General features: G+C 40.4%; 1 protein-coding gene across 4 annotated transcripts in view; it reads right to left on the reverse strand.

Annotated features, from left to right (window-relative positions):
* Positions 1–21,468, reverse strand: part of PRMT7 (protein arginine methyltransferase 7) — a 51,484-nt gene extending 30,016 nt beyond the window's left edge. The window contains exons 1-9 of one of the 4 annotated variants that reach the window (XM_070760474.1): positions 21,395–21,463; positions 19,431–19,605; positions 17,850–17,886; positions 17,273–17,422; positions 12,477–12,585; positions 7,852–7,964; positions 4,752–4,993; positions 2,733–2,913; positions 706–833 (exon numbers count right to left, since the gene is read on the reverse strand). In XM_070760474.1, the coding sequence (XP_070616575.1) occupies positions 706–833; positions 2,733–2,913; positions 4,752–4,993; positions 7,852–7,964; positions 12,477–12,585; positions 17,273–17,422; positions 17,850–17,886; positions 19,431–19,525 (1,055 nt within the window). In that variant the 5' untranslated portion in view covers positions 19,526–19,605; positions 21,395–21,463. Of the gene's footprint in view, positions 1–705; positions 834–2,732; positions 2,914–4,751; positions 4,994–7,851; positions 7,965–12,476; positions 12,586–17,272; positions 17,423–17,849; positions 17,887–19,430; positions 19,606–20,571; positions 20,660–21,189 lie in introns of those variants that run through there. The other 3 variants (XM_070760471.1, XM_070760473.1, XM_070760472.1) reach the window with 3 other exon arrangements.
* Positions 21,469–22,307: the final 839 nt, after the last annotated feature.

Genomic DNA, 22,307 nt, shown 5'->3' on the forward strand with positions numbered 1-22,307 from the left:
AAGAAAAACCTTTGCCGGCCTCCGCAGAGAAGAAAGGAAGAGAGAGAAAGAGAGACAGAGAAAGAGAGGCAGAGAGAGAGAGAAAGAAAGAGAGACATAGCAAGAGAGACACAGAGAGAGAGAGAAAGAGAGACAGAGAAAGAGAAAGAGAGAAAGAGAGCTAGCAAGAGAGAGAGAAAGAGAGACAGAGAAAGAGAGACAGAGAGAGAGAAAGAGATAGCAAGAGAGACAGAGAAAGAGAGAGAGAAAGAAAGAGAGAATGAAAGAGAGATAGTAAGAGAGGCAGAGAGAGCAAGGGAGAGAGAAAGACATATAGGGAGGGAAGGAGGGAGAGAGAAAGAGAGCAAAAAAGAGAAGAAGAAAGAAAGAGGAGTGGAGAGAGAGAAAGAAGGGAAGGAAGGAAGAGAGAGAAAGAGTGAGGGAGAAATAGAGCGAAATGGAGGAAGATTTTTTTTGTCAAAACTTTTCTTTAGCCGCCCCCCCCCCCCCCCCCCCCCCCCCCAGGGTTCAGTGTTCCCCAGGATTTTGAAAATATGAATAATGTGCCACGGCTCAAAAAAGGTTGGGAAACACTGTTCTACATCATGGTCCAAAGTTCCCTAATAATGTCCAAAGCTTTTCGGAGACCAAGATAGTAAGCCTTTCCAGTCTAACACACTTCATTTGGTCAACAGCTCCTCTTCCCATCCCCACATCTTGCGTTACCTGCTTTTTTGAAGCTTAAACCACACAGAGTAATCATCACGAAAAGCTGTCAAGTCCATGCTCCGGTCTTGGGTCACAGGTCCCTCATTTGGAAGGAAATACACACACTGCATCCAGTGGTCTCTCCACTAAAAACAATGGGATAAAAGAGTACAGTGATCCCTCGATCTTCGCGATCTCGATCTTCGCGAAACGCTATATCGCGATTTTTCAAAAAATAATAAATTAAAAATACTCCCCGGTTGTTTTGCTATACTGTACCATGGTTTTTCTCACCCGATGACGTCTTTTTTTCTATCATTTCTCTCTCTCTTCCTTCCACTCTTCTCTCTCTCTTTCTTCCTCTCTCACACTCTCTTCCTCCCTCTCTCATCTCTTTCGGGGGGGGGGGCGGCGGGCGGGCGGGTGCCTACGGGGGACAGTGGCCGCCAGCGCTGGACTCGGCGGTGAGAGGGGCGGTAGCGGCGAGTGAGCGGGCGGGCGAGTGGCGGGCGGGTGGGTGCTTACGGGGAACAGTGGCCGCCAGCGCTGCTGCAGGAGGACTTGGCGGTGAGAGGGGCGGTAGCGGCGAGCGGGCGAGCAGGCGGACAAGCGGCGGACAAGCGGCGGGCGGACAAGCGGTGGGCGGGCGGCGGACAAGCGGCGGGCGGGCGGGCAGGCGGCGGACAAGCGGCGGGCGGACAAGCTGCGGGCGGGCAGGCGGCGGACAAGCGGCAGGCGGGCGGGCTGTATGTAGCGGAAGTAAAAACACCATGGAAAAGTGGCGCGCATGCGCAGATGGTGTTTTTACTTCCGCACCACTATATCGCGAAAAATCGAGTATCGCGAGGGGTCTTGGAACGTAACCCTCGCGATACTCGAGGGATCACTGTAATTTGAAAAAGAGGAGCGATTAAATTGCTGATTGCTTCAACAATGTCGCAAAAGGCTTTCGTTGGAGAATTGAACAAAAAAACCAATCAACGTCCGTCCTGCAAACAACTACTTCAGCTTCAACCACAACAACACATGAGCACACAACAGATACAAACTTAAAGTTAAAGCACTCCAAACTTGACTGCAAGAAATACGGGGTAGTTAATGCATGGAGCTCACTACTTGGCTCTGTAGTATCATCACCTAACCCCCAAAACTTTATCCTTAGGCTGTTGACCTTACCCGATTCCTAAGAGGTCAGTAAGGGGCGTGCATAAGTGCACCAGCATGCCTTCCGTCCCCTGTGCTAATGTTTCTCTTTTACTAGTATCATTTATATAAACATTGTTATATCTTTGTATACTACAAATATCAACTTGAATAAATGAACATACATATATACATACATACATACATGGATTCCAGCAGCAAACAGCAAGATTATTCTTTTGATAGCATGCTGGCAAGATCACTGCTTTAGCTGGGATGGAAGCTCAACAGCTTCACCTGGACAGCCCAGAGTTGAGGACATGAGTTGGGTTTCATCAGCATACTGATGATATCAAAACTCAAACAGGCATAGAAACATAGAAGATTGACGGCAGAAAAAGATCTCATGGTCCATCTAGTCTGCCCTTATACCATTTCCTGTATTTGATCTTAGGATGGATATATGTTTATTCCAGGCATGTTTAAATTCAGTTACTGTGGATTTACCAACCACATCTGCTGGAAGTTTGTTCCAAGCATCTACTACTATTTCAGTAAAATTGCTGAGCCACCCCGAGTCTACGGAGAGGGGCGGCATACAAATCTAATAAATAATAATAATAATAATAATAATAATAATAATAATAATAATAATAAAAAATTTTCCCACGTTGCTTCTTATCTTTCCCCCAACTAACCTCAGATTGTGCCTCCTTGTTCTTGTGTTTACTTTCCTATTAAAAACACTTCCCTCATGAACTTTATTTAACCCTTTAACATATTTAAATGTTTCCATCTTATCCCTCCTTTCCCTTCTGTCCTCCAGGCAGATTGGTTTCATGTAGGCATCTTTATTACCATGAAATTCTTGGTAAGGCAACAAAGTGTTTTAGAAAGCTTACCGGATACTCTTCAATAGTGCTTTGGACCCAGGATGGGGCCAACGAGCACTTGATGGACCCAGCAGGATCCATGTCGATCTCCCACCAGGAAAGGATCACTTGGGCTTTGCCAGACCTGATGGGGTTCAACTTCACTGTATAAGACGCAGGAGCTCTGCTGACCGGCTTACTGAAATCTATACTGTGGAAAACAGTGAAGTGAAATCAGCTCCTTTTAAACGGAAGGTTTTTAGCTAGTTGGTTAAAGTGTTAGCATCATTTATGTATGAAGACACACAAAAGTAAACGTACAGGATATACAGATAGTCCTCGACTTACAACTGTTCATTTAGTGACCTTTCGAAGTTACGACAGCACTTGAAAAAAAGGTGACTTATTTTTTTAATGCTTTATTCATTACTTTTTTCTGTTTTAAAACATCACAATAATTTAATGCAGATCCATACCCTATTTCTTACATTGTAATTATTTGATAATATACATAGTATAATATATTTCTTATTTTTCAAATGTCTTTTCACATTGTATCACAGTCCTTTAGTTTTATTTTCAATCCAATTGTACCATTTAATCCAAATCTCATGATATTCTGAATTATTTAAACCCTTAATCTCCATGCTCATCCTGTCCATTTCTGTGCATCTATACATTTTATCTATAGTTATGTTTCCCGGCGGGATTGCTTTATTTTTCCATTATTGTGTGTATGATATCCTTGCTGCCATTATTATATGAGTCATTAAATATTATATATTATGACCATTTTCCACACCAAGACCGATGCATCATCCCCGCTCACGCTATTTACATTCGGATGCTTGGCAACTGGTTTATATTTATGATGGTTGCAGTGTTCCAAGGTCATGGGATCATCTTTCGCACCCTTCTGACAACCAAAATCAATGGGGGAAGCCAGATTCATAACACAGTTTGTTAATTTAACAACTGCAGCAATTCGCTTCACAAATGTGGCAAGGAAAGTCATAAAATGGGGCAAAACCCGCTTAACAATTTTCTCTTAGCAACATAAATTTTGGTCACAATTGTGGTCATGAGCTGCGATGGTGCAGTGGCTAGAAGGCTACTTCTGCTGATAACCGGCTGCTTGATCCTGACTAACTCAAGGTTGACTCAGACTTCCAGCCTTCTGAGATGGGTAAAATGAGGACCCAGATTGTTGGGGGCAATAGGCTGACTCTGTAAACCGCTTAGAGGGTTGTAAAGCACAGGGAAGTGGTATATAAGTCTAATAGCTATTGCTATCACCTTCCATTCCTCATTCCTTTCCTTCCTCCCTTTGTTCCTTCCTTCCTCCCTCCCTCCATTCCTCCCTCTCTCCCATCCTTCCAAATGAGGACCCAGGTTGTTGGGGGCAATAGGCTGACTCTGTAAACCGCTTAGAGGGTTGTAAAGCACCGTGAAGCGGTATATAAGAGTTATTGTTTTTATAATAATAATAATAATAATAATAATAATAATAATAATAATAATTATTATTATTATTATTAATTAGATTTGTATGGTGCCCCTCTCCGAAGACTCGGAGCAGCTCACAACATGCAATATACAGGGTACAAATCCAATATTAAAAACAGCATTTAAAACCTTTATAACAAAAAAGCAATCATACAACCCACATAAACCATACATAAATCATAATAGCTATGGGGTATATTAATTTCCCCAAGCCTGGCGACATAGTTTTTGCTATATATCATAAGCATTTCACATTCATTTCCTCACTCTTCCAGACCTTATATGCCTGTGCCTAGGCAGGTGACTAAAAGACTAATTCTGCCCATTGACAGCAGTTTGATTCTCACTGGCTCAAGGTTGACTCCGCCTTCCCTCTTTCCAAGGTGGGTAAAATGAGGACCCAGATTGTTTGGGAGCAATAGGCTGACTCTGTAAAACTGCTTAGAGTGGGTTGCAAAGCACTGTAAAGTGGTATATTAAGTGCTATTGCTATCAGGAAAAATACGCACATCTCTAAAGACAGCAACACAAGGTACCACTCACCTGAACATAGCGATGACTTCACTGAGTGGCACAAAGTCACTCGTGGGCACCTGACTCAGTTGGATGTCACAGACTGAAGGTGCACCGGGGCAAATGTCCATTTCTGGTGGGAAGACGATGGTCTTCTGGGCACCTTCTGCTTGGATATGAATGGGAGACAGCTTGCTCCACGACCACATGCGTTTGGACTCCGCCAACTGGGCATAAATGGTGGCTCTGTGGGGCACGGCCTCACATCCCTCCTGCTCATTGAAGGAGGAATAGGAAAGCAATCAAATACGGTCCATGGGCTTTGGGAGAAAAAAAAACCAATGACACCAAACCTGAGCTGAAAAATAACTTGGAGGCAGAAATTTCAGGGATTTGAGAGTCAGGTCTAGGACAACTCGCTGTGGCTATCTCGCCTTGGCCATCTCAGTACGGCCAACTCATCCCTGTCACGGCCAATCTGGCACAGGCATTTTGCCATGTTGCAGCCAACTCGACACAGAACAATCCACGTGGGATAGATAACTCAGTGCAACAAATGTTATCCACCACTGTTTCTTCAATTTTTATCAATGGAAATAATGCCAAAAGAACAATGACGGATAATATTTATTGCACTGAAATTGCCCCACGTGGGGATGGCCACAAGAAATTGTCCCATTCCGTTTGGAATCCTCTAGAACAGTGATTTTCAACCTTTTTTGAGCCGCGGCACATTTTTTACATTTACGAAACCCTGGGGCACATTGAGCGAGGTGGGGTGGGGACTAAAAAAAGTTTGGACAAAAAAATTCTCTCTTCCTCCCTTTCGGTCTATTTCTCTCTACCTTTTTCTCTCCCTTCCTTCCTCTTTCTTTTTCTCCATCCCTCTTTCTCTTCCTTCCTTCCTTCCTCTCTTTTTTGCTCTCTTTCTCTCTCCCTCCCTACCTCCCTCTATGTCTTTCTCTCTCTCTCCTTCCCTCCCTCCCTCCCTCTTTCTCTCTCTCTCTTGCTTTCTTTCTCTCTTGCTCTTTCTCTTGCTTTCTTTCTCTCTCGTTCTTTCTCTCTCTCTCACTCATTCTTTCTCTCTTGCTTTCTTTCTCTCTCTGAGCTTTGCGGCACACCTGACCATGTCTTACAGCACACTAGTGTGCCGCGGCACACTGGTTGAAAAACACTGCTCTAGAACAGGGGTCAACCGGTGGCTCTGGAGCTGCATGCGGCTCTGTCATCCTTCTACTGCAGGTCCCTGTTGCCAGTCAACGGCACAATTGATTCTGAGTTTGGTTTGGATAGGTAGAGGAAAAAGGACGCTGCACTAGGAGGAGACTCTATGGTGGGGGAACCAGACTTCCAGTTGGCTGTAGAATTGAAGGGGTGGGGGGGCTTCCAGTTAGGACCTTTGTGGCTCTTTGAGTGTTTAAGGTTGCCAACCCTTATTCTAGAACCCCAAACATTCTTCATAGATCTCTTGGAAATTGTTAAGCTGTTTTATCTTAACTTTATGTTCTCAGGAAATGTCTCCATGTATCTTTTCTATACGTTCACCACATTCACAGGTATTCCCACATTAGTCCAGCACTCCATGAGCTGCACTGGCTGCTGGTTGGTCTCTAAATGCAATTCAAGGTGTTGGATGTTACCAATAAAGCCCTACATGGCATTGGACCAGATTATTTACAGGAGAGCCTTCTGCCTCACATGTCCCAGCGACCAGTTAGGTGGCAGAGTCAGCCTTTTCCGGGTCCCATTGGCCAAACAATGCCGACTGGTGGGGTCCACAGGGGAGAGCCTTCTCTGTAGCAGCCCTCTGGAACCAATTTTCCCCAGAGATCTGCACTGCCTCCACTCTCTTTGCCTTTTGACACATCTATGCCAGCAGACCTGGGGACTGTGAGCGACAGTTTCATTCCGGCCATTAGTATGAGTGAGGGATGATTGCTTGTTTTTATAGTGGGCATTATTTATTTTCTAATGTTTTAATAGTGTTTACTGTCTACTGTTTTTTTTTACCCTTGCAAGCCGCCCTGAGACCAGGAGAAGGGAGGCCTATAAATTTAATAATATAAATGAATAAATATCCCTGTGCTGGCCTCTAAAAGCATTTTTCTCAAAAGTTTATTCAATGAAAGGCACAGATCACAGTAATCACAGATCAACAGTACTTTCAAATTTCTAGGTTCTATCATATCTCAAGACCTAAAATGGTCACCTAACATCAAAAACATCAAAAAAGCACAACAAAGAATGTTCTTTCTGCGCCAGCTCAGGAAGTTCAAACTTCCCAAGCAGCTGCTAATACAGTTGTACAGAGGAATAATTGAGTCTGTCATCTGCACCTCTATAACTGTCTAGTTTGGTGCTGCAACCCAACAGGATCGACACAGACTTCAGAGGAGAATCTGAACTGCAGAAAAAACAATGGCTGCAAACCTGCCTTCCATTGAGGATCTGGATACTACACGAGTCAAAAAGAGGGCTGTAAAAATATTTACTGACCCCTCACATCCTGGACATAAACTGTTTCAACTCCTACCCTCAAAACAACGCTATAGAGAACTACACAGCAAGACAACTAGACACAAGAACAGTTTTCCCCCGAACGCCATCACTCTACTAAACAAATAATTCCCTCAACACTGTCAGACCTTTTACTAAATCTGCACTTCTATTTCTACTAGGTTTTTTTCCCCCTCATCATTCCTATCATCCTTTTCCTCCCACTTAGGACTGTATGACTGTAACTTGTTGCTTGTATCCTAAGATTCTTATTAATATTGATTGTTTCTTCATTGCTTATTTGACCCTTATGACAATTGTTATGTGTTGTACCACATGATTCTTGACAAATGTATCTTTTTCTTTTATGTATGCTGAGAGCATATGCACCAAGACAAATTCCTTGTGTGTCCTATCACACTTGTTCAATAAAATTCTATTCTATTCTATTCTAGTTCCTGTTCCTATTCTATTCTATTCTGAATATCCGTTTCAACATTTTGAGAGTTGTAAGCTAGTAAACAAATCTTGAACAGCCAGGAATCGGAGAAAACGTGTTTCCTTGTGAGGAATTTGAAGGTTCACTGTCTACCCACCAAAGAACTGAATTTATCTTCTCTGTATCACTCCTTACCTGTACAAGATGCTTGTGAGCGTGTTCGTAAGATGGCAAGGCCCCCTCCCCAATGAGTTCGGTGTCAAACAGCTCTGTGATCAGGATGTTGGCACGTGATTCCATGTCTCCATCTGGAAAGCATCGTACAAAACCAACAGTGACGAGTGAGTCTGGAATTCAGTTTGGAGATGAGCAACACCTCCTAGAGCCAGAAACGACTAGCGCGCATGTGCAGGGGAACCTTTACCTTTAATCTAGTGCTTCCTTGGGTGCCGAAAGAGCGTGTGCATGTGCTGTCATGAACGCACAAGTGCCCACACCCATAATTCAATGTCAGGGGAGGGCGAAAACAGCTCCCCCTTCCCTCAGAGGCACTTTGCAAGCCAAAAACGGCCTGTTTCCCAACTTCTGATGAGCCCAGTAGGCTTGTGTTTTGTTAGTACAGGAGTACATGTGTTTTAGGGATTGCCATTATAAACTGCATATTATAAACTGTACCAAACTTGTACTGTCACTTTAAATGTTACAGTGGCTACTGTAAAACTGTACTGTCACTTAAAGGGTTAATGTGCACTCAAAGAGTTAACATTTAATTGCAGAGTAAATGTTCAAGGCTATGTGGTCATTGAAGCTATAAAAGCTCATGATCGTGCGCAGTCACTTCGTTACTTTATATTTGCCTGAGACGGGGGAGTTGTTTTTCTAAGCTCCGTGCTTATATTAGCTTTGTGCTTTTATCTATCTTATTGTATTTTAGCTTTGTGCTTTATCTATTATATTTAGCTTTGTGCTTGTTATATATATTCTGTATTGTTCTGTATTTGCTACGTGCATATTCTGGATTGTTTATATTTTGTTTATATGTAAATAATACTTATTTAACTAAGTCTGTGTCTTGGCTTTATCACACATCCACGCTCTATTAAAATTCTCTGCTCGGTATTGTCGAAGGTTTCATAGTATAGCTAACCGAGACAAGCCAACATGTTTCACCCTCCCCAGGATCCAAAGGCTTCCCTGGAGCTGGTGGAGGGTAAAAATGCCCTCCCCATTCCCCCTGGAGGTTCTCTGGAAGCCAAAAACACCCTCCCAGAGCCTCAAAAATCAGCTGGCCGGCACACACATGTACATTGGAGCTGAGCTAGGGCAAGGGCTCATGTGCCAGCAGATTTGGCTCCACGGGCCACCTGTGGCACCCATGCCATATGTTCGCCACCACTGATCTGGTGGAAACAAGGGTGGGGTGACAGCCTTCCAATATCTGAGGGGCTGCCACAAAGAAGAGAGAGTCAACCAGTAGCGGGTTCCTACCGGAATGGTAAAGGACGCCACACTGGCAGTAAAGGTTAAGCTGCGCACACAGCTTCAGGTCTCGGGTGTGATGCGCGTCCCAGTGTGTTTTTACTTCTGCGCATGCCCAGGAAGCAAAATCTCACGAGGGGACGTTCGCATGTGTTATAGGGTCCTGATGGCAAACCTATGGCATGCGTGCCACAGTTGGCAACCAGAGCCATACCATAGGTGTTGCCCTATGTCAGTTCCACCACACATCAGTGTGGTGGCCAGCTGATTTTCGGCTTTCCAGACGGCAGGAGAAGGCCATTTTCGCCCTCTCCAGACTTCAAAAAAGCCTCGGGAGCCTGTGGATGGTCAAAAACAGACTGAGTGGGCCCACTGGAAGTTCAGAACTTTTTTGGGAAAGCCTCCTGAAGCCTGGGGAAGGTGAAAAATGGCCCAACAAGCCAACTGGGGGCTTCACTGAGGCCTGCATGCATGTGCATGGGGTGGGCATTACATTATGGCAGTGGGCGCACATCCCCTTTTGGCCCCCGAGCAAAAGCAGGTTCGCCATCATTGGCAAAGGGTTTTCTGCTCAAGCGGGAGGTTGGATTAGAGTGCTTCCAAACTCCCTTTCAACTCTGTTATTGTATGACTAAACCACAAGGCTCCCACGACATTCTCACTGCATAATATACAGCACACCACAAACCTCAATATTGGATTTGGGCGAAAAAAAGATGCAGTTTTTCCAACATATTGTGCAGTCTCTGCAAAGAGTAAACAGAGGCTGGACCTGCCCAAGCTATTAAACTGTAATGTGGTTGGTCTGGATTTTACTTCACCACTTAAGGAATCTAGCCAATTTCAGCATCTTCAGCAAATCATGGTGAAACAAACCATGGTATATGAGCCTAGTGTAAACGTATATAACACACAGCTGGTATGATATAAGCATGACAACAATTCTCCCTGTTGATACAGAAGAGCTCTAGCAGAACTTTTTCCAATGAGCTTATTTGTTTTTCACAGAATTTCCAATTTTACAAGAAGTTGTCTTTTTGTTCCTGGTTGTTATTAGGAAGGCTCAGGAGGGAAAAAAGTAGACTGGTGGGAGAAAGTAATATTCCTATTCCCTAAAACACACTGGTATAAGTTTCAAAATGGAAAAAGCTGTTCTGTGAATATCTCTAAATGCCAGTTTTGAGCATATCTTAAGTGAGAATACTGGTGCAGATCTAAAAGCAGGTAAATTTCTTTACAAATGAGCAAGAGCAAAGATGAAACTAAGCAGAACTCTGAATATTCTACCCATTCACAATAAAAGTTCAAAATTCCACCAGTAAACCATGGTGTGAATGAAATTTTCCTGCATAGGATGTTTGAAAACATCAGAATCAAAGATTCAGACAGATAGACAGACAGACAGACAGATATAGATATAGAGAGAGGGGGGAGGGGAGGGGGAGGGAGGGGAGGGGAGGGGAAGAGAAGAGAGGTATCCATATTTTGGAGTACACAGCAATGAAGAAACCACAACTTGATTAACTTTGTTCAGAAGTTTCCTAAGCAGAAAATGTTTTCCTTGGGAAAAAGACTTTGAAATGCAAAAACAGTCCTGTAATTTCCTTTTTTTAATCTACTTTGGACAAATTTGAAAACTTCCCTTCACAGCTATGAGCTAAAATGCAGATATAACATAATGTTCTGCTTTTTTGCAGCATAAGGCCCAGAAAAAAACCAGATGCAAATCTATCGATCAGCAACTGGCAATCAGAGAGAGAGAAAAGTAAAACATTTCTTAGGTATGGCATCCCACTGAGGTGCACAGTGCCAACACAGCAATCTTATTAGTGCTAGAATGAGAGATTTATCTCCTCCCTGAACATTTCAATTGAGTAGTCCTCTAATTGAGTTGCATTAAAAAAATATTTTCCTGGATTGTAGTTTGATACTTGTATAATTACATTCTGCTTTATGTGCATCTTTTTTTTAAAGAGAGAACAAGCAGTTCTTGACCTGCAACCATCCATATAGTGACCATTCAAAGTTACAAACACTGAAAAAAACAGTAGTTTATGACCCTTTTTCACTCTTATGGCCATTGCAGCATCTTCATGGTGACACATGATCAAAATTCAGACGCTTGACAACTGACCCATACTTACAATGGTTGCCTGGGGTCACGTGGTCCCTGTTTCGCGACCTTTCTGACAAGTAGAGTCATTGGGGAACCCAGATTTGCTCAACACCAAAAGCGTCTCATTTAACATTTGTGGCGAGAAAAGTTGTAAAATGGAGCAAAATCCCAGCGACTGGTTAGGTTCCAGAGAGTTGGCCTACTCAAGGTCCCGTCAGCTAGGCAATGCCGCCTGGCGGGGCCGAGGGGTAGAGCCTTCTCTGTGGCAGCCCCGGTCCTTTGGCATCAGCTCCTCTCTGAGACTCGCACCGCCCCCACCCTCCTGGCCTTTCATAAGTCTTTGAAAACTCATCTATGCTGACTAGCTTGGGGCTGTTGAGCACGGATACTTTGCTCCGGCCATGAGTGCAAATAGAATGTATGTAAAAAAACCATACAAAAAACCCATGCAAAAACATATTACTACTTAATTATGCACATACTAACAGCTGCCAGATTAGCAATCGCACAAAAATGGAAGAATGAACACATGGCCTCCGAAACAATGGTAATTAACAAAATACTGGAATGCTCAAAAATGAGTAAACTCATTTTAGAATTACGTAATGAACAATATATATCATATGGGAGAAACTATACATGGCTGGAAAAAAGAAAAAATCTATAAATCCGCAAACATTAATATTACACTGATGTCAAGGAAGTGAATATTAGTAAAATCTTAATAATAATGTAACATGCTTTTTTTCCTTTGTACGTTACTTGTATTATACTGTACTGTTTCCTTTTTTTTGTTTTGTTTTCTTGTTACATGTGTTTATCTTGTTATTTTGTGTTCTTAGGTATGTTTGTAAAACTTTTGAAAACTCACAATAAAAATTATTTATACAAAGAAAGAATGTATGTGATTGTGTTTTATAATTGGGGTTTTAAATAAATTTAGGTAATTGGGGTTTTAGATGAATTGGATTATTGTGGTTTTAGATAAATTTAGATTGTTTTAATTACTGGATTTCTTATATGTTTTTGTATTTTTCCTGTTGTAAGCCACCCTGAGTCTGTGGAGAATAGAAATCTAAGTGATAAAATAAATAATAATAATAAAATCACATATCAACTGTTTTGCTTAGCAAGGAAGATCTTGGACTCAATTGTGGTTGTGAGTTGATGGTTACCTGTATATAAAAAATATTCTGTTCTCCGTAAATCAAGGCAGTAGCCTTACCTGATCCGACGGTAACTTCGGTAGAATGCTTGTTGATTATCTTTATTTTGTCACTAAAGCCATTCTTTTCCACTATCTTCACAGCTGTGTTGGCCATTGGTTTAAAGACCTGCAATGTATAAATCCTTGGTATTTATACAGTATATTTCAATGGGTCAAAACACTTTTTATTTAAATCTGTCAAGGCCGCCTCTTCCAGCAGACTCTGGCCATCCATAATACATTTAAATATGCCATCTACGTTACCTCATTAATTTTTTAAAGCTCTCCAGTGTAGAGCTATCATTTGGAGTTGAGGTATACGTGAAAAAATTAAGGGCAGGAGGAAGCAGTTTTGAGAGAAGGATGGGATTTTACTGCTTTGCCTTCGTGTGAATACCTTAGGAGTTCATTGCTCTCATGCAGGGGTCTCCAAATTTGCCAACTTTAAGACTTGCAGACTTCAACAATTCGGGGAGTTGAAGTCCACAGCTCTTAAAGTTGCCAAGTTTGAAGAACCCAGTTGTAATACAATTGCTTTTCATTTTGAGTTTCATTTCAGCCTCAGGCTCAGACTACAATCTATCTATCTATCTATCTATCTATCTATCTATCTATCTATCTATCTATCTATCTATCTATCTATCTATCTATCTATCTATCTATCTATCTATTGGATTTGTATGCCGCCCCTCTCCGTAGACTCGGGGCGGCTAACAGCGACAATAAAACAGTGTACAATAGTAATTTGGTATTAGAAATGATTAAGATTCCTAGATTCCCACCCAAAGACCAAGCTAGATGAAGATTTGAGAGCTGTACAAAAAGGTGCAATATATCTGGGGGGTATCCAATATATCTGGAGGGTATTTTCCAAAGGCTGAGCTGGATGAATAGGAATTTCCTATCTAGCCCCAAAACTTAGATGTCTTACAATATTTTCACTACTTTCATTCTTGGGGTATGCAAAGAGGAAGGAGACAATGGGGAAAGTATATTAGATTGGTTTGACCATAAAGTTTTGATCCAAGTAGATATTCTATGATTTTTTTTTTTACATTCCTTATTACAGAAGAACCATAATTGAGCAGAATAGGATCTAGCTTGGCTGAGAAAATTGGGCAAGTTTCTGCTTTTAAGAACATCTTACAAATTCACTGCTCAGAATGGAACCCGAATTTGATAGTTCCCATTATATACTCATATCGTTATACCAGGGTCTCCAAATTTAGCAACTTTAAGACTTGTAAATTTCAACTCCCAGAATTCCTCAGCCAGCCATCCTGGCTGGGGAATTCTGGGAGTTGAGGTCCATAGGTCTTATAGTTTCCAAGTTGGAGACCCCTGCACTATTCCAAATGCTCCCCCCAAAAGAAGTTAATTAATTTAATTTATTTAATTTTTCATTCGCCCAACTCCTTGTTGACTCTGGGCAGTGTACAGTCATAAATAATATAATACAATACAAGAATAGAATTCTTTATTGGCCAAGTGTGATTGGACATACAAGGAATTTGTCTTGGTGCATATGCTCTCAGCGTACATAAAATAAAATATACAATTGTCAAGAATCATGTGGTACAACACTTAATGATTGTCATAGGGGTCAAATAAGCAATGAAGAAACAATCAATATTAATAAAAATCTTAGATGAGCAATAATAAACAACATAGTAAAACAGTAATAATATAAAACAGTTAAAAAGAACCCCAAAATGCTACATTCAATTCAATAAACATTGGTATCTCTTGAAGTAAACAGGATCTACTTTCTAGGTTCAAATACTGTACTATCAGAAAATTACTACAGCCAATTTTTATTGCAAAGCAACATAGCTAAGCACAAACAGTGTATAACTTCCAATAAACATCCAGATTTTCCAAAATAGCTTCATGCCATTTAAAAACAATTCATTCTACTTATTCTTCCTTTTTACATTGGAAAGGGCTGACCATTTATTCCCATTTGCCAACTTGCAAACTCTGGATTAATTTTTTTTTGCATTGACCTGGGCAGGCATAACAAGGCGAATTATAACTTAGCAAAGTGTTGTGGTTTGTTAAGGCCAAAAAGCTTCTGTTTATATTAAAACATCCATCTAATTAATGAATGAATCCTGACAAAAATTAAAAATTCCTGCTACAATCCAAGCTGTCAAAAATGCTTTCTTTCCTGCCAAAATGTAAATGTGAAACCAAAAGTTGAGGAAAAGCACAGATGGCTACAGACCACTGCTGGCCAAAAAGTCTTTCATTAGTCAATGGCTTAATATAAAAGCTAATCCAACCTAACATGGTCCCTACCTTCTCAAAATACAAAATTTCCTACCTAATCAGAGCCTTATTGTTATTTCAGAGTCATCAAAACACAAAGGTTTTCTTGGAAGCTATCCAAGCAGAAACTAAGTATCTGCATGCTAATAAGCAAACTCTCATGTGAGAAAACAATTTGTACAGTTTCAGGCATTTTTAAAACCCTATAGTTTTTGTTTTTTACATAAAGAAGCTGGTGTTCCACAATACACATCTATTGTAAAGTTTACAATCCATTCTCTTAGATGCAAGTACATATGTCTTACGTGTATTAGTTAATTTACAAGACAAAAGCAAGCTCTGCATAGGAAGTTCAGATAAATACAGGCAAATACAGCTTAAAATCAGGGGATCTTTGAGATACTGAAGTTCACATATAAGAAATAAGAAATCTTAATTTAGATATATTCTCTGATCTCATTCTGCAAATTTTGGCATAAAAATCCTGCCATGGATTTTGTTTAAAAAACACACATTGTGTATACCTTTTGATTAAAAACTGCCTGATAAACTATTGGAAAGAGACAAGTGCTTTCTATTTTTAAACCCTCTATCTCCCTAGTTAAGGAATTTATCTCCTTAAGAGTTGATCTCCTGCTTAAAAATTGTCCCTATGTGACATCTTTGCTGTAGACAATGGTAAGGGATGTAAGTTAGATGAAATGCTTAAATCAACCTCTTGAAAATAAAATAACTGAAGCTACACAGTGGTTAGAATGCAGTATTGCCGGCTGACTCTGCCCATTGCCAGCAGTTTAATCAAGGCTCAAGGTTGTGAGTCTCAGGGTTGACTCAGCCTTCCATCCTCCTGAGGTTGGTAAAATGATTGTTGGGGGCAAGAGGCTGACGCTGTAAACTGCTTAAAGAGTGTTGTAAAGCACTATGAAGCAATATATGTCTAAGTGTTATTGCTATTATTATTTTAAAATAGGAACAGTAAACAAAGCAGAATGAGGTCTTTGAAAACCTGAGATTAAGCCATTCAATGGAACCACCAGGATTATTATTTTTTTATAGAATAAGGAATTATGACTAGAAAGTATTTTTTTTAGATTAACATAGTTGGAAGGGAACTTGTAAGTCATCAACCCCACGCCCCCGGAGCAGGTGACCCTACACCAAGGAAATTGGAAGCTACAGCAGCTTTCATTATCCCACATATTTCTTTTATACCCTGATTGACAAGAACTCCTGAACATCTACTTCAAAAGTCGGCACAACATTCTGCCTTTGAAGTTTGAAAATCTATTCACATCCAAAGTGAAACTGCCCTGGTCCAGGACCTCAAGAAAAGAAACCCTGGGATTCCCAAAGAATGCTCTAGAAAAGAGAACATTAAGAAAGAATCTTCAGGACCTTGGAGAGCTCACAAGAGGAAGTTATACATTGGGTAGTCTCCCCAATTACCGTATTTTTCAGAACATGCACCTTTTCCCACCCTAAAAAGAGGGTGAAAATTTGGTTGTGTCCTATACACTGAATGTAGCCCTGCCCAGCCTCTCAAACTGAGCTTTCAGAAGCTCAAAACAGCCTCTGAAACCTCTGTTTCAGAGGTTGAGCGAGGCTACAACAGAGGTTTCAGATGCTGAAAAAATGCCTCTGAATTGCAGGTTTCAAAGAATGGGAAAAGGGCTCTGAAACAGGTTTCACAGGCTGAAAAAGCAAGGCATAGAGTTCACAACCAACAAACCTATTGCTAAGATTCACCTCCGGGAACAGTTGATTGAGAATATCCACCCCCCAATCAGCTTTTTTCTTGTTTTCCTCCCCAAAAACTAAGCTGCATCTTATAGTCCGAAAAATACAGTAAATACATTAATTAAAAAGGTTATTTCAGCATCTTTTAACTTAATCCTTGCCTACTCAATTATTTACATATATTTATACATACACATACATACACATACTACCATTGGACTAGAAAAATGATGTTAAATTGCTATAAATCAAGGAGGGCCTATGTAGGAAAGTCGTCTTCTGAATAGGTCAGATTCAGAAGGTGGCACTTCTATACAGGTAGGCTCAATGTATGACTATTCACTTGTTGTGAGCCGCCCCGAGTTTTCGGAGAGGGGCGGCATACAAATCCAAATAATAAATAAATAAAAATAAATAAACTAAAAGGAAGGCTACAATCTGAGACTTGGATAGCAAAAAGAAAAAAGAGAGAAAGAGAGAGTGCCAATGGCTTCCTTGGAATTAAAAGTTGAACATGCTCAACATGCTCAAAATTTGCAACGGGTTTGCTCAATATGTACCCCTGAAAACACAGCAAAGGATTCTCAAGCACTATACTAGCAACAATAAAGCAGGGATGATGTAAGCCCTACTAACAATTATACTTCAACAAACATTCAAGAATATAGAATCACCAGAAGAAGAAACCTTTCTGAGCTTAATATGGAACAGGACAGAACCTTTTTTTTTATTCACAGTGTCAAGAAGTGTCTCCTACTCAATTGATCCACATACTTTACTTACAGACAAGGGAGAAAGATGCTCACCTCAATGCCATAGCAGAAGTCAGCCCCTGCTGTCACTGCCATCATGGACAAGAGTCCAGTGCCAGTCCCAATGTCCAGGACAATGGCTTTATCCCCTCTTTCTTTTACTCTTCTAACTGCAGCACGAATACCTTGAAAATACTTGGTGTTCTGTTAAAAGAAAGGAGAATCCATTATTCCACTGTATTCCTATTTCTTAGACCTGGACAAATGCACCCTACCACAAGGGTTTGGGAATCTGTGAGCATTTGCAAAACAATAGAGTAAAATGTAAACTTTCTGAAAGTCACTCTATATAATTTCAAATATGGTTGTACCCAGACCTACTGCACAAAAACTACCCCAAATATCTGAAATTCAAAGTTACTAATAATTGCACCAATAACTAAAAAATAAGGCAAAAAACAAATACTCAATCCTTTTTCATTAGAAATTATCAATGTCATTTAGCCAATATATCTTTTGCCTCATATTTTAAGTCACTACAGAGTGGGAGATCTGTAGTGCCTTAATTCCTTCTGGAATTAAGGAATTTCAACACCTAATAAAACAAGGCTAAAACAAATAAGTAACTTACGCGGTCCTTGTCATTCAACATATCTGCATAGCACGACCTGTAAATAAAATTCAGTTATCAGATCAAACACAATACAGATTCAGAAAGCTGCCAAGGAGTGCTAAAATTATCAAAAAAAGAGCTAAATAAATGACAGGATGAGCAATTAATCCAATAAATAAATAAATAAATAAATTCCTATTATGGCATATATATGAATGCACCAAATATGAATGCACAATAATTGCACTGCTACTTTATAAAATGACAGGAGAAAATATCATATCGATGCAGATAAACATGTATAGTAGCGCATAGGAAATGGGACTCAAGCTCAAAAAGGAAGCAAAATTGGATCAAAATTAAGAGTGGGAGTGAATATATCCTAAGATCAGGGGTAGGCAGTGTTGGCTCTTCTATGACATGTGGACTTCAATTCCCAGAATTCCTGAGCTAGCATGATTGGCTCAGGAATTCTGGCAGTTGAAGTCCACAAGTCATAGAAGAGCCAACTTTGTCTACCCCTGCTTTAGATAACCTGGTTCAGAGCTCTATGAAGCCTCAACAAGCACCCTGAATTGCGCTTACAAGAAACCTAATGGCTCATACAGTTCCAAAACAGGGTTAGCCACTATTATCCAGATGGTACCCATCATTGTCTAACCCACCCAAATTTGTATGAGGTGTAATTTATGAATTCCTTTCAAAAGCAATGCATGTGTGTGAGGAAAATCCACCAAGGAAAACAACAGGAGTCTGAAGGAACAATTAAGAAATGGCTTATTATGTTTCTGTTACAACAAGTCCCCAAATGAATGGAGGCTTATTATATCTCCAAATCAAAAAAGGCAAAGTCATTATGTGGGTACTGCATATAAATACACATCTGTTGTGTAAACACCTTGGCATTTTATTCTGGTGCTTTCCAACTTGGAAAGTCCCTAAAGTGTTACATCATTTGGACATCTACACACTTTGTCCATGTAATGGTCAGGAAGTTCCTTTCTCACATTTTAGCAGCATAAACATTTCCTCTCTAAGCACAAACATATCCTGTTTATGAGAACAGAAGGATATCTGAGAAGCAAAAAATATTTTGGTTAAATAATATGTCATAAAAGTGGCTGTGCCATTGCTCTCATTATATTTGTTATTTCTTACAAGAATAAGATTCCATTTCTCACATGTAGACTGTATTACAGAAGTCCAAGTGAGAGATATGTCAAGTCTTCAATGACCATGAGTAAGACTTTTTCTGGAACAATTGCAATTTGTGCAAAAATCTTTGCAACTTGAAGATTCCCCCCATCATGCTATCTGGAGAATTCTGGCAGTTGAAGTCCACATGTCTTCAAGTTGTCAAGAATACCATGAATGAAACTAACAAAAGTTGCTGAGAAATCAAGGAGGACCAGTAAGATTGGGTACTGCCAAATTGGGTGGCAGGAGGACCAGGAAGAATGGGTGCTCTCCAAAAGCTGCCAAAAAGTTCAACACTGTTTCTATGCTATATCCTGGCCTGAAACAAAGTTGCCACTATGCTATATTGATTTTATACATTAACATTATGTTTAAATACAGATGATAGATAGACAGACAGACCTTGCTATTTCCTGGTGGTAATCATAATTCTCGTCTTCTTCTAACCACTCCATGGCTCCAGTAGTCGGATTGGCTCTTCCACAGAAAACCTTCATCACCGTCTATCTTGTTTTGTTATTTTGTGAGAAAAGTTCTTTTTAAGACAAATCCTGTATTTGGATGCATAAGCTAAAACCTATTGCAACAGAAAACAAATTGCAGCTTAGGAAATGTACAACGGCAACACCATTATCGCGTCAAACCAAAGCAATCTTCTAAGATGAGATTGACCCCAAAAACTGAAAAGAATGGTCCGTCAGCCACGTTTATATGGATATATGGCAAGGCTGCCTTTTACAGGTAGTTCTCGACTTACAACAGTTCGTTTAGTGACTATTGGAAGTTCAACAGGACTGGAAAAAGTGATATACTGTATGACCATTTTTCACACGACTATTGCAGCATGGTCATGTGATCACAAATGATGCACATTAAACATATGAAATGGTCAGCTATATCAATTTGACAAATTAATAAAACAGAAAACAAAACTTTGGTTGATTTGATCATCAGATAGAAATCCCCTCCCCTGGAATACAGGTAATCCTCAACTTATGACCAGAATTGAGTCCAATCTGTTGATAAGCGAGACACTTGAGTTTCGCCCTATTTTACAAACTTTTCTTGCTGCAGTTATTAAGTGAATCTGACTTTCCCATTGACTTTGCTTGTCAAAAGCTTGCAGAAGGGGATTGCAAGACCCCAGATTGACCCTGCGACCATCATAAATATGAACCAGTTGCCAAGCATCCAAATCTTGGTTACATGACCATGAGGATGCTGCGATGGTCATAAGTCACTTTTTCCCCAGTGATGTTGTAGCTTTGAATGGTCACTAAATGAACTGTTATAAGTCAAGGAAAACCTGTATTTGTTTATTTAATATCCTGTTCTTCTTAGGTAGGGAGGGGAAAGCTTATAACTATTGGTAGACCTACTATGTAGAGGGGAGGATAATTTTTTGCTGGTCTTTTTTTCTCCCCAGTTCCAGCTATGCCGTTTATGTTTAAGGCTTATGTTTAATGTTACACATTTGGAGATGGGCAGCTTATAAATCAAATAAATTAAATTAATTTATTTGATACACATGTCATTTCCCCACCTTTTCTGTACACCAATCTTTTCTTTCTTTTTTGTTGTTGTTGACCATGGGGATACTGCAAAGGTCACAATTGTGAAAAGCAATCATATGTCACTTTTGATGGTGGTGGATGTCTTTTTTGTTTTCTGATTTGTACTTTATTTTTGTCGACTGAATGAATATAATAAATAGAATATATAATAGAATAATGTATAATATAACATAATAACATATATTATAATATAACATACATAATTAATATTATATAATAATATTGTAATAATATGATATGATATAATATAAATGTAATATAAATATAAAATCATATCATGACATAAGCATTACACAAACGTTATATGGCATTGGCATGTTTCTTTTTTACTTGTATCATGTATATGAATATTATTATATCTTTCTATACCCCCAATATGTTCTTGACAAAATAAACAAATCCTTTCATCTCGAAAGACCATGGTATCATTGCTCTGGATTCCCCAGAATTACATAACATTACATAACCACAACACAACACAACATAGAGAAACTAAACTTTACAAATTCGTTAGTTTCATCTAAGTTTGTTTGAGGATCAGGAATTCTGCCCATGCCCACGAACCCTGCTTTTCTGGGTCAGATAACCTGAGGAATGAACTCCACACATGTTCAGACGCACGAGGGGGAGCAAAAACGGGGCAGGCGTAACCGAGCTTCCTTCTCATCCCCTGGCGAACCGAAATGCTTAACTGCCTTGCCCGGGGCGGGTGGGGGAGGCCGGTGAGAGAAACGAGGGAGAAGCATTCCCCACGGGAGACCCCCCTCGCCCGAACGACCGCGTTTCACTCACCGCGCGCCGCCATCTTCCCAGGATGCAACGCGCGCGGAGCTTCCTTTCTGATTGGGAAACGAATCGCTTTGCTCGAGCTGGAGATTTGTTGGGACCAGCACCGTTTCATTATCACACTTCCGATTAGAGGTGGACCTCTGTGCAAGCGGGGCAAGAGAGGTGGAAATCGTGACACAGTTGCCTTCCTGTTGCTGATGCTAAGATGATTGTCAGCATCCCTTCTATTTACAGAGATTTAGAAATTGGCTAAAGCCCGAGATGAAGTACAGGGGTCCCAGTCTGGTGCAAACACTAGAGAAGGTGCAAAACAGAGCAACCAGGATGATTAGGGGACTGGAAACTCTAACATACAAAGTATCAGTTGTAGGAATGGCCAGTCTGGCAAAGAGAAGGACCAGGGGAGACATTGACAGCAGTCGTCCAATATTTGAGGGTCTGTCAGAGAGAGGAGGGGGTCATGCTGTTTTCCAAAGCACCCAAAAGCCACACAAGGAACAATAGAATAGAATAGAATTTTATTGGCCAAGTATGATTGGACACACAAGGAATTTGTTTTGGTGCCTATGTTCTCTGTGTACATAAAAGAAAAGGATACATTTGTCAAGAATCATGTGGTACAACACTAAATGATTGTCATAGGGGTCAAATAAGCAATGAAGAAACAATCAATATTAATAAAAATCTTAGGATACAAGCAACAAGTTACAGTCATACAGTCCTAAGTGGGAGGAAAAGTATGATAGGAATGATAAGAAAAACTAGTAGAATAGAAGTGCAGATTTAGTAAAAAGTTTGACAGTGTTGACGGAATTATTTGTTTAGCAGAGTGATGGCGTTCGGGGAAAAACTGTTCTTGTGTCTAATTGTCTTGGTGTGCAGTGCTCTGTAGCGACATTTTGAGGGTAGGACTTGA

Source organism: Erythrolamprus reginae, chromosome 9, assembly GCF_031021105.1.
Source record: "Erythrolamprus reginae isolate rEryReg1 chromosome 9, rEryReg1.hap1, whole genome shotgun sequence".
Lineage (NCBI taxonomy): Eukaryota > Metazoa > Chordata > Lepidosauria > Squamata > Dipsadidae > Erythrolamprus > Erythrolamprus reginae.